The sequence below is a fragment of the Triticum aestivum genome, chromosome 7D (assembly GCF_018294505.1).
Source record: "Triticum aestivum cultivar Chinese Spring chromosome 7D, IWGSC CS RefSeq v2.1, whole genome shotgun sequence".
NCBI classification, from domain to species: Eukaryota; Viridiplantae; Streptophyta; class Magnoliopsida; order Poales; family Poaceae; genus Triticum; species Triticum aestivum.
The window spans coordinates 458,293,467-458,306,874 of record NC_057814.1 but is presented as its reverse complement, the minus strand read 5'-3'; the positions used below and the strand labels follow the sequence as shown (position 1 = coordinate 458,306,874).

The following is a 13,408-nucleotide window of genomic DNA, read 5'->3' as shown; positions in this document are numbered from 1 at the left end:
CAACGACCTAGCGCACCTTACTCTTCATCTGAAAAGTCTGCCACATGACATGTTGCAGCCCAAAACGGGTCAGCACATGGAATATGCTGGCAATGTAACACAATAGAGCAATGAACAGAATAATAGCTACACTACATGCATATATGGCTGGTGGAGGGTCTATGGTTACAATGTTTTGTGAAAAGCCAATTTTTTGAGTAAATTGCATAGAAGTACCACAATTGGGGCATTGGGAGCAGATTGATACCAAGATTGGTAATTTTTACGTGTCAGTACCAACTTTGGGGCGAGGCGTTGCAAAAGAGGCTAAAACAGCTGTTTATACGTATTGACACGGAAACTGACCGGTTTGGCCCGCCTGTCAGGTGCTGACGTGGCATGTTTTTTGCAGAAAACTCCCTGGAATCTCCTCTCTCTCCCCCGAACGCTCTCCCCCTCCTCTGTCTCGATCTCTCCCCCTCCTCCTATTATACGCCTACGATCCAGCGGTACAGGCCCATGAGGCCCGCCTCGTCCTCGTCCGCCGCCCGCGGCGCCGCCATGGCCGCCGCCTCGGGGTCCCACCGCCACGAGTCCTCCTGCCGGTGGCTGTGGTGGCTCTGGCTCCACCGCGCGCTCCACCGCCCGGAGAGGGACGACGCCGAGGAGGCCAGCCGGTCCACGTACTCCCGGAGCCACCCGCGCGACCCCGCCGCCTCCGCCAGCACCTCGCCCGGGCCCTGCGGCGCGGCGCGCTGCCCGGCCACCGCCGACTTGGCCGCCGCCGCGGGGCCCGTGATGCGCGCGACCATGGCCTCCACCTCCTCGTCCACGCGGTAGTCGAAGGAGCCGAGGGAGTATGTGCGGCGGTCGTCCCCCGCGGCGGACGAGCGTCGGTTGCTCACGCTGCCGATCTCGACGCGGAAGCTCCTGGACGCATTGCTGCTGCTCCTCGCGTCCAACGGCTCCTGCTGCGCGGCGGCGGTGTAGGCGGTGGGGAGAGGCGGGTGCGGCAGCGAGATGGCGGCGCTGCAGAGCGGGCACGACGACGTGTTGCGGAGCCACGCGTCGACGCAGGCGGCGTGGAACGCGTGCCGGCACGCCGGGAGCAGCCGCAGCTCGGCGTCGGGCACGAACGGCGACAGGCAGACGTCAACTGTGTGTGAGAGATCGAGACAGAGGAGGGGGAGAGCGTTCGGGGGAGAGAGAGGAGATTCCAGGCAGTTTTCTGCAAAAAACATGCCACGTCAGCACCTGACAGGCGGGCCCAACCGGTCAGTTTCCGTGTCAATACGTGTAAACAGCTGTTTTAGCCTCTTTTGCAACGCCTCGCCCCAAAGTTGGTACTGACACGTAAAAATTACCAATCTTGGTATCAATCTGCTTCCAATGCCCCAATTGTGGTACTTCTATGCAATTTACTCCAATTTTTCCCTACAACAAAGGAATATTTTTTTTGTTTAACTATCATGGTAGTTGAAACATTGAGAAGGTTCCTCCAACTCAATCCCAATTAAAAGTAATTAACAACCCAACAAAATTAATTTAGAGTGATGAGATCAACATGATAATCCAAAAACCACATACTGAAGTTGTCCATAACCGGGGACACGACTAACCATGATTAGTTTGTACATTCTGCAGAGGTTTGTGCACTTTTCCCCACAAGACTCGATCTCCTCCGTTGGATTTCTCGCACTACATGGTGTTTGAGAAACGGATGACCGAGACACAGTCTTTTAGAAGCCTTAACTCTAACCCTGGGTAGACAGTACCAACCTACATCCCCTACATCTGCTAGCGTACCACTGGAAGAGGTCATGCAACATACTCAACTATGCTAGAGCCCATAATAGCTTGTGGCTGCACACGGAATTTTCTAGCATGAATAATCTTACGATCCCTTTGAGCCTGGGTGGCGAACCATAGGATGATCGCACGGGTACCCCGGGATATCCTAGGAAAACACTGGATTCTCCAGGTGCTCGCAACCAATCCACCCAGATGTGTATTTAATTAGCCACCTTAAGTTAACCATTAATTAACAATCTCACATCTGTCATGGATACACTCAAACCCAATCCACGTCTACGAGCATAGCATGACATTATAAGCATAATGTAGAAGTAACTCCCAAGGGTTTGATAATAAAAGGGCAATAGGTTCTAACTCATCATCTACTACCCAAACCCACATGCTAAGAGATCCTACTCATGCAATGTTTGAGGGGTTGAACTAATGCATAAAAACTGGGTAATAAAAGGGTATGATCAATGTGTTACTTGCCTTGCTGACGATCTGCAAACCCTAGAGACTCGTAGTAGCACGCTTCGCACTCCGGGAATTCTATCGCAAACAAACAATAGCATACATAAGCAATCAAGCAAAGATGCATGGGTAAAACTCAAATAAGAAGATCAAATCTGAAAGTTCAACTGAAGAGATTCGATCTTCAAATAGAGTCAATCGAATCGGAGCTACGGAACTGAAACTACGGCCAAAAGAACTTCGAAATCAAATCTGCTTGAAACCAAATTTTAAATTGTCAAAACCTTGTTCAAGCTGATTAAACAGAAGGAGAGGCTCGAGACAAAGATTTTGGCATTGGTTTCACTGGATTTGGACAAACGGTTTAGAAACGGCGAGGGTTTGAAAATCAGGGGCTAATCTATGATAAAAAATAATCGCGAATAGGTCCCTAGCCGAAAATAAAATAATCGAGACGAACGTTCGCTGTCTGAACCTAACCGGCGAACAATTTTCGTTAAAACGAACGAACGGACGCTAAATAAAATAAACAGACGAAAACCAATGTATGAAATTAAATCGGAAAACTAAAAAAAAACCAGGGTTTAACCGAGAAAAACCGACCGGTCAAACGCGGGTCAACGGCGGCGGCTCCGGGGTGGCGGGGCGCGATTGCGGGTGACGGCGGCGCGGCGCGGGGTAGGGGCGGCGAGCAACGACGCAGCGCGGGGCAGCGGCGACGGGCGGTGGCGCGGCGACTGAGGCGGCGGGGCTGCGGGCTCGGGGTGGGGCGGCGCCTTATAAACGCTCGAGGGGGGCGACGTGCGGCAGGGGGCAGCGAGGGGAATCCGGCTCGGACTCCCTCGGCGGCGTGCGGCGGCGGGATTCCTCCCGCTCGGGAGGAAGGCGGCGGCGAGGCGGGATGCGGCCCGGCTCGGCTGGGCCTTCGGCCCAGTCGGGCGAAGACTAAAAAAATCCGCCAAGAAAATCCTAAATACATAAAAATAAAAATCTAAAAATTCCAAAAACAATTTTCACCGTCTAAATAAAATATTTAGAACTTAGTGAACATTTTCTTGGCCTAAAATGCAATTTTTGAAAAATGCATATTTTTCTAATTCAAATAAAATAGCAATAAAATCCAAATAAAATTATTTATTTGATTTTAACATTTTCCTCCAATATTTCATTTATTTTGGAGCAATCATATTATCTCCTCTCATATATTTTAATATGAAATATTTTTGGAGAGAAAAATAATTAAAACCTAAATGATCCTTGTTTTGATATTTGATAAAATTCAAATATGAAAACGGTGACATCCCCAACTCTCTCCGTGGGTCCTTGAGTTGCTTAGAATTTCGAGGATCGCAAAGCAAAAAGCAAAAAAAATATGATATGCATATGATGACCTATGTATAACATTCCAAATTAAAAATTTGGGATGTTACAACTGGCATGACACGCTAGGTTAGTACATTGAATGTACTTGCAACACAACCAAATACATAGCATCCAAACAAGCAGGTGACAAAGCAAGAACCAAGCATATGCAACAGTCTACTTCTACACCACTTCTAAGCATGGCATCATATTAACTAGAATCATAACTCAAACTAAGCATGAACAACATCATAGCATCTACTAGTATGCCAAAAACAGGACGTTTCGAACGTACTTATAACATAGCAACAGCAAAAACATAGCATATCAAAACATGGCAATGGCCTAATGCAACTATGCTGGAAAAAAATTACCAGTTACCTCCTGTGAAGACATGTTGTATTAAGCTCATGCAAAAATCACTTACTCTGTCGCGGCTCCTCGGAGCACACTCATGACTTGCCGAGACCTCGTCTCGAGACTCATATCAGCACATCATCATGACTTCTCGCGATTCTCTCATAATCCAAGTCACCACATTATTTATCACATCTTAGTTATCACATTAGTTATTAGCAGATTTATCCTCCATTTCGACCAAGACCCGATAGTGTGACATACTACGAACTGTGCCCATGACCTCGGACGCGGCTATAGATAGATTGAATACACTCTGCAGAGGTAGCGCACTTTACCCACACCACGGAACCCATGGCCTCGCACTCCCATTCGGGTGGACCAACGGTGTTCCGACAAAACCGACCTACTACCATGACACGCTCCCGGCCACTCCGACCAACACCCCTTTTGGGTTCAGTCCTGGGTGGCCCTGTGCCTACCAAAGGCACCAACGGCCACCGTCGTGGCAAATCAATAACGGTCCCAAACCGGGACATGAGCTCAAAAACAAACCTGGGCACACAAGGCTTATGTCCGCCTACCTTATCAATGTAGGGCGCGCCCATAACCTTCCCTCGTTGGAGGCACCGGCGAGAGGCATGACAATAGACCCAGCTAGGACCTCCCATAAAGGTAAATGTGGTTGCACTGGAGAAAGCTCGATTTGGGTGGCACTATGACTCGTTCCCATCGATGACAGAGGAGGTTTACTATTAAGTCATGTTATCATTAATATTATGTGCATATTTAACAAGGATGCAACAATGAACATGCAACAAACAAATGCATTAACAAATATCAGGATTTTTCAAGCGAACAGGTATAGCATATGAAACATGACAATACTGGGTACTAGCTTATAGACGGCGTAACCAAAATCATCATAGCATAAATACTACAGGCATAAAACTAACCAAACACAAGTATGATATGAACAACACTATAACTAGCATGGCAAGTCCTATCATGAAAGGCAAGCATGACGTGGCAAGAAGTACTAACATAAAGCACAATTGAAATCATGGCAGACGAAACAGACGAGGACAACTGCAACTAAACACACACACGACGTACCAGCAAAGTCAACACGCAAGTTCGGGGCTCATGATAAGAGGTTGGCTTGCTTGGGGGTCGACATATATTTCAGGAAGACGTGCGAAACGATCACGGAAAGAGTTGCCGGAAACAGTTCTCTCTAGGAAGGGGCTGTTTACGGGCAAAGGCAAAGTGGTCATTTTCACTGTGTGAAAACATAATGAAAATGATACCAACGGAAAGAGCTCGATGAATAGAGAACGTGAGCGCTGGAATCACCTCGATTGGAGTTACGGTTGCAAAGATACGGCCGTTTAGAGGATAGGGACTAATTTGTAAAATAAATATTCACTAACAAGCCCTTGTCGGTTAAAACAGAAAGCGCACTAAGGAAATACATTTTCAGAGAAAGGAAAGCGCATTACTGACCGAAGGCGACACAAAGTACGTTTTTAGAAAACGAAAACGTATTTCTGTCTGAAGGCAGGGCGAAGTACGCTTTCGAAAGACGAAAACGTATTCTCACGGGGCGTCTCCACTTACGCCAGGTCAGCTAGCCGGGTCAACCCCTGAGTGGCTGACTTGCGGGGCCCGCATGGGGGTGGGGCCTGACCGGCCTGGCTTCTTCTTCCTCCAGCATGGGTGCGCGCCTGGCCGAGGGAGGCAGCCGCCCCGACGTCGCTCGTCGGCGACTCCGGCCACCATTCTTGACTAGAGACCTACCCAGATGCGCAGGAGGGAGAGGCGCATCCAGAGGTAGTCTTTGTTGCCAGCGAGGAGCTCGGGATGTGGAGCAGCATCGCCCACGGCGGGGAGGGGCTTTGGTCACTAGAGAGCATCGAGCTACGATGGTGGGGAGGAGGGGCTGAGGCTATGGGAAGACTCGTCGGGCCCTGAGGTTTGAAGTGGTGGTGAAGGGACGGCGAGAGGAGCGTGGCATCGCTGGAATCGAGCAGAGCCCGAGGTAGCGGCCATGGCGATGGTGGGGGTCAGGGAGGGGCTCAGGGCTTCGGGAGAGGCTTGGGGAGCACTACCAAAAAAATACACTTCCGTGATGATACGTGTTTGTCACAGTAGGTCACGTTCTCTGTCATGCATGTACATCCATGACAATTTTATGACAGAATCAAGATAGTCATACATGTGCTGTCGTAGAAGTGTTCCATGACATTACCAAAATTATCATCACGGAAGTGTCAACTTCCATGACGATAAATCGCGTGTCATAGAAGTGCTTTCGTCAAGGGTGACCGACACGTGGCATCCACCGTAACGGCTCGCCGTTAAGCTATCAGGTCCGGTTTTGGATCCGATAACCCATTAACAGTCCGGACCAATGGCGATTTTCCATGTGTAAATTTCTCATTGGCTGGAGGAAACACGTGTTTGCTCCTCGGTGGGCCAGATGTCGCCCGTCCATTGGAGGAGACAAGCCTATGATACGTCGACACGTGGCAGGGCCCAACAGAGGCCCATATAGGTTAAACGGGCCGGCCCAACTAAAGGCCCACAAGATTTTGCGGACCATAATGGGCCGACCCAACTAAAGGCCCACAAGATTTTGCGGACCATAATGGGTCGGCCCACCTAAAGGCCAACAAGATTTTGCGGACCATAATTGGCCGGCCCAGCTAAAGGCCCACAAGATTTTGCCGACCATAATGGGCCGGCCCAGCTAAAGGCCCACAAGATTTTCAGAACACTAGTGGGCCGGCCCATTCATAGGCTGCCATGTTTTGGGCCAAATGTCGGCATATTTGATCCGGTCCATTAACAACCTGCCACGTTCTAGGCCTAATAAAGGCCCATATGAGATCCGACCCGTTAAAAGCCTACCATGTTCTGGGCTAAATTACGGCCCATATAAGATCCGGCCCTTTAAGAGGCTTTGGGCCAAATTATGGCCCATATCAGATTCGGCTCGTCAACTGGACGCTATTCTTTTGGGCCCACTTGCTAAAGGCCCATTTAGTAATTAGGCCTGATATTAGTTTCGGCCTATTAAAGGCCCGTTTAACATTTCGTCCCTATATTTATTTCGGCCTGTTAAAAGCCCGTCATATAGTTGGGCCTAACTACGGCCCGGTTTGCATCCGGCCTGGTCACAACCGATAATCTGATTGGGCCAAACAAGGACCAAGACAATTTTGGCCTATTAATGACCCGTGATGTGATGGGCACAATCATGGGCCGGGGCCTATTTTGGCCAGCCGCCAGCCCGTGAGCTGTTCGGCACATTTCAGGCCCAACCTACTTTTCAGCCTCCTAAAAGCCCATTGAGCTTTCTTGCGAAAATAGGGCCGGCAGTTTACTCGGCCTATTAAAGGCCCGAATCTACTTGTGGACCAGTTTACATTTAGGCCTGTTAACGGACCAAGATGACTGGGCCCATGATGTGGATCATATATAGTGATTTGCATGACGGCTCGATTATGTACCGTAATTTTACGGTTTGTCCAGTTTACTGCGAAGACAGGATATATATATATACAGAAATAACCGCAGCATCATGAATAAGAAAAACCTAGACTACACAATAAATAAATTACGACATATTACATCCACTGGGCATCAAAGTTCGCCACTATGATAATAAAGCACAAGCAGACAGCAGATTACATACACTGGGCATCAAAGATCGCCACTAGTGCAAATAAACATGCCAAAAAAATAAAATACAAAACCGGCAGCACTTAAATAGAGTTCAAGAAAGGTTAGCCCTACTCGGGAGCTGCAGCACAAGCAGCTGAGCAAGCTGATGAGACTACGCTTGTTTGACACTTATATCCTCCTTACTCTGAAAGATAAACAAGCAAACAAATGACAGGTTTTGCACATATAAGTATGAGTGCGAACAGTTCATCACATTTCTTACTAACGAATAAAGTGACACAGTTTAAAATAGCATTAACACAATATGGTATTGTTCAGGTCAAGCCATGATAGGAAATGACATTGTGAAGTAGTAGGCAGCTTCACGACACCACTGGATTACAGATCAAGAACTCATAAGTATCAATGGTTAGTGTGTTGTCACTTTATGCCATTTCAGATTGGCAAATAAAGAGACGGTTTAAATAATAGTAGAATTAATGATATGACATTGTTCATAGTTAAGACATTGCAGAATATGACATTGTGCTATAGTGGGTTGGTTCACGAAGCCACTGGATTACGGATCAAGAACAGAAGCATACATGCAGTGCAAAAGAAGATCACTTGCTTTGTATAGTTTAATTTACATGGTATGAAGAAGGAACTTGGTTGTACAACTGAAAACTTAAATTGAGAAGGACAAACTTTTGTTTATGAACTACATAATAAACTTTAAACATGCAAATTGATGCAAACACCAAAAATAAATAGCTGTTGCAGTCATGCCTAACCAAATATACACAACAAAGTTTGAAGGCTTGAGAAGGACAAAATTACATTATTGGTGAGGACAGGCTCTATAAAGCCCTTGTCCATGCTGATGGGGGGCAATTCAGGAAGTTTACCATACAATCTTCATCATAAGCATTGCCTTTATTCTACATTTTGTTAAGAGTAAATATAGATGTGATAATATAAGAAAAAATGGAGAATATTTAAGATAAGATGAAGAGTGATGCTACAAAACCAAGTAGCTATAAATGTAAGTACAACGATACAGGCAAAAGGTACAGCCAACAGCAATGCAGAGCTAAACTTCTTCAGTACCATCGGTGTTATCCAACCTTATGGTAAGAGTAAATACAGATCTGATGTGTAGAAAATGGAGGGCAAAGGAAAATAAGCTGCAGAGTGATAGTACATGTACAACTAGCTGTCAATATAAGTAGACTGATAAAGGACAGCAGGTACTTACAAGGACAATGCAGAGCTAAAAAAATTCATTGGCATTGGATATATTCTACACTAATGTAACCATTCATACAGATCAGATAATTTGGAGCGAACAATTAATAAGCAAGCTGTCACATAATGAACCAGGTTTGTATGCAACTAAAGTGATACATGACAACATGTACTAACAAGAGCAATGTAGCGGGCAGCATATTTGCGATATCCTGTCGTCCTTTTCAAACCAGAATTCTTCTTTGAGCAGATTTCCTGCAAAAAGATCCGTAAGGCACATGCGGAAAAGTAGAAGTTCAAATTGTCATGTGATATCATAGATAGTACCTCATCCTGGGAACAAGACCAGTGCATAACAAGGTTTTTCCATTCAATGTCTTCTAAATTTAGCATAGGAGACTTCACCGGAAATTCGTTTATAGACTTGCCATCAAAGTGTGATTTCCTCAGGTAACATCGATACTGCTGCAATGCTTCCTTGAAAAGCGCAAGCAATCTTTGCTCGTCATGACTATCTAGATTGACCCTCACCTACTTACAACAATATAATGTAAATCATTGATGTGTTCAATCAGCAGAAAACAGGAAAATAATCACCATGAATAATAACACGTACACATAAGTGGGACAGGAAGATGTGAAAATGGTGTTTGTCTTCACTATAACCTTCCCATGATGGGAATATATGCACGTAGTCCCTAACAACATTGAAAGCATTCTATTTTAAATTGGGAATAACTGGAATGGGGTTCCAGTCTGCAGGAATTTGCCGTCTCTGCAGTTGGGATAGGTCTTCGGCCGGTGGACTTGCTGTACTTATTGCTGGAGTGGGATTTTTCTGTGGTATGGCTGGTGCTACGGCAACTGAAATCGGCATACCTTTTGCTGGAGTGCAGGTCCTGTGTGGTGGGGCTAGTGGTGTGGCCAGTGAAGTATGGGTACAGTCTCAAGATGGCAATAGGGCCCCGAAACCCGCGTCCTCGCGGGTTTTTACCCTATTAGGGGACGGGGATGGGTGACTTTCTATCCCCGCGGGGCTGCTCGTGGGTGCATTATAAAACCCGGCATGTTTCACGGGTTTAAACCCGTTTGAGTACTACCCGGACCCGAAACCCGATAATACCCGTCAAAATACGTATTTTAGTATGCATTGATCCATCTTGACTCAAGTGGCTCAAAGCCACAACGCCCGAGCAGCCGAGCCCCCCATCGTCGAGGCCCTGGAGTAGAAACCAACCCCTTGCTTGGTCGCTGCAGTGTCGCTCGCTCTTCGGGCCTCTCTCTCCTGGCAACACAACACCTAAACCTAAACCTAGGTCCCCCAGCCGTCGTCTGCTGCTGTAATATGTTCCTACTTTTCTTTTAAATTTTGTTGTCATCATTGACTGCTCGGGGAGACGAGTTCCCCGTGGGTTTAGAAAACCCGACGGGTTTAGGGGACGGGCAAAATTTTAACCCCGCACACGTTGATGGGGACGGGGACGGGTTTGCGATTTTCTCGTGGGGTTGGGTTTGGGCAAGCAAAACACGATGGGTTTCGTCCCCGTTGCCATCTTGACTACAGTCTGCTGGAGTCGGTCCTACGTTTTGTGTCACTGGTTGTAGAGCCAATATAAGTGGGGTGCTGTGTGATTTCTCCGGCACCACCACGTTTTTCAAGGACTTTGCTGGTGCTCCTTCAGGTTCGGCAATCACCCTCTTCCTTTTCTGATGTCTGATGCAGAAGAACAACATTTGAGTGGAAAAACATGGTATGATGACAGATGGAATATGTATTGATAATGGATGGGCATGGTATCTTGACATATATGATGAGTAAACTAAGCAAATGGCGGTGCTACAAAGTAGAAGAAATTCAAGACAACTTATGCAAGATATGCGCAATCAATAAAACCTTGCCAAATTAGAACAGGCACCTTGATGGTTGAACAGGACAGGCCATCTGCCTTTGACTCCTCGAGGTCAGAATAGTCATTAGGATCATATTCTGAACAAGAATCTATAGGTGGGGAGTGTATGAGTTTCATTGCATCTAGAATGGCACTCAATGCCTTGGTGCCAATTTTGTAAGTCGTTGCAGTGTTCCACAATATTCTTCTGATGCGTGGATTCTTATATTCACTGTGATTACGTATAATATCTGAGAAGCATGAAAACATAAATAGTAGTGAGATTATCTTTGTAATGCAGAGGATATTCTAATATAGGGGCGCCCCTGTAAACCCTTGTGTGCTATCACTGGATTCTGATGAGAGAGCCCATGTGTGCTGTAATATGGTGCGTGCATCAATATAATCTGGCACAAGTACAAAAAAAGGATCCGGAAGTAAGGATAGTTGGCAGATGATAGGTTCATAATATACTATATAGAGTGTTTATTGTCAAACCATGATAACAAGAGCACACAACAACTAGGCAGATCATAGTTTACATAAAATGTATACACCATACCCAGGATATACAAATCGGGAAAGTGGAACTGGCTGGAAATTACGGTGTTGTATTGCCGCTACTAATTGAAATCCTATCAATCACGTACAGGCCAGCTCTATCAGTCGTTGACTACAGATGTCCCTGCTCCCCTTCCTGACAAGGAACATACTGTACGTACTAAATACAGAATAACAAAAGAGTAACATGTTAAATAACAGAAGAGGAAGCATATTCTTGAGGTTCCGCTTCATTGCATATAGTGTTGGTTCCCCACTCATGATAATCACAGCGCCCAAAGAAATGCAATTCCATGCTGTCTCTCTATACGTGGCCACATGCATTTGGAAAATCAAGTGGGAGCATTACCTGACAAATTAAATGTGTGTCTGTTAACTAATATCAGTATCATATCACCATTCGTAGTTGAAGAAGTAAGCTTTGGACTTATGATTGGTGTGTTGTTTACCTTCAAGAGTGGACTGCTGCTAGTGCGACACAAAGCAGCTACACAGATCATAGTGTAGATATAAAGGGAAAACCATAAGCATCACAAGTAAAATCAGCAAAGTGGAACTTGCTGGAATATATGTGCTAGTATTTCCGGTCTGGCTAGAAAGGCTTCGGATACTAGCTCTCTTCAACTGAAGGTGCGGTACTGTTAATATCCATGTAACTCTCAAAGGAGACACAGCTCCCCGCATTTCCTTCCTAATATTATAGGATTCAAGTGGGAAAGCCACTACAATTCCTATTCCTATGTTTACAACGAATCAAAGAGGCTCAAAGAGTTCAAAGTGTCCATCACAACCGACCATATACACTTCTACACTGCAAATGTCCCTGCTCATCTTCACTACAAGGGACATACTATACTACTATCATACTCCCTCCATTCCAAAATATAAGTCTTTGTAGAGATTTCCACTATGGATCACATACAGATGTATACAGATACATTTTAGAGTGTAGATTCACTCATTTTGCTCCATATGTAGTCCATGGTGGAATCTATACAAAGACTTGTATTTAGGAACGGAGAGAGTACTTATTAAAGAAGAACAGAAGAGGAACATGCTAAAGAAGAGCAAGCAGATTTTGGATAATAAAATGTTCGTTGCGCAGTGCCCACACATGATGAACCAGAGCGCATTAAGAATGCAACTCCCTGCTGTCTCTCTATATGTGGTGCACGTGCTTTTCGAAAGTAAAGTAGGAACATTACCTGACCAATTAAACATTATCTGTTTTAGTAATATCAGCATCATATCAGATTCGTATTTGAGCAACAAGTTTGGAATTATGAGTGGCACATTATTTAGCTTGATGGATTCAGGAGCAGTGCTAAGCAGGTAGGATGATGGTACTGAATATAAAGGCATGTCTGCATGCAAGTCGCGTCACTTTTGTCATTTGGGTCAGTCGACCATTTTAGGCGGTTGGATGAAGATCCTATGTCTCCTAACCCTTCTTCTTCCTCGTCTCTGATTCTTCCCATACAGAACACCACACGGGCCACCGGCCAAACCACCGGCCCCCACCGCCTGTGTTCCTCAGCCACCCCACCCCAGCCCTGCCCCCACCCGCGTCGGGTTTTCTTCGTTCGGCGAGGCCCCACCACCGCCCCCACAACCACCATCCATGCCCGAGCCCCTTCCTTCGCACCGGCGAACTCTGGCGAGCTCTCAAAAATCGACTGAACCAATTTTGAAATTTAGTCTACTGTCATTTAACTAGTGTGGAATATAAAAGGGGGAAACCATAAGCATTGCGAGTATAGTGTTGAGCGTGCCATGGCGGATCTGAAGGTGCAAACCAGACAAAGGCAACTTCGCAACCAATGTTTGCTTTCAACTAACAAGTAACCGATCGACAAGATATCGGAGTAAAGCAGTGGCGATCTATTTTCTTGCTGCGATAAATAAGTTGAGAAGATACGAAAGAGTACCGCCTCTGGTGCGGCGCCGTGTATGCATCTGCAGAGAATTTGACGGTGCTGTGGTAGCGATGGCTGTCGGCGGCATGGAAGCAGATCTAGGAGGGTAGACAGTGGCGGCAGAGCGCGGTGGACGAGACGGTCGTGGGAGCGGCGTCG

At 46.2% G+C, this 13,408-nt stretch overlaps 1 protein-coding gene across 1 annotated transcript in view; it reads right to left on the bottom strand.

Annotated features, from left to right (window-relative positions):
• Nucleotides 1–465: 465 nt before the first annotated feature.
• LOC123171167 (E3 ubiquitin-protein ligase ATL4-like) overlaps nucleotides 466–13,408 on the bottom strand; it is a 106,529-nt gene continuing 93,586 nt past the window's right edge. Inside the window, exon 2 of the mRNA XM_044588787.1 lies at nucleotides 466–1,207. Within this exon, the coding sequence (XP_044444722.1) occupies nucleotides 468–1,207 (740 nt within the window). The 3' untranslated portion in view covers nucleotides 466–467. The remainder of the gene's footprint in view (nucleotides 1,208–13,408) is intronic.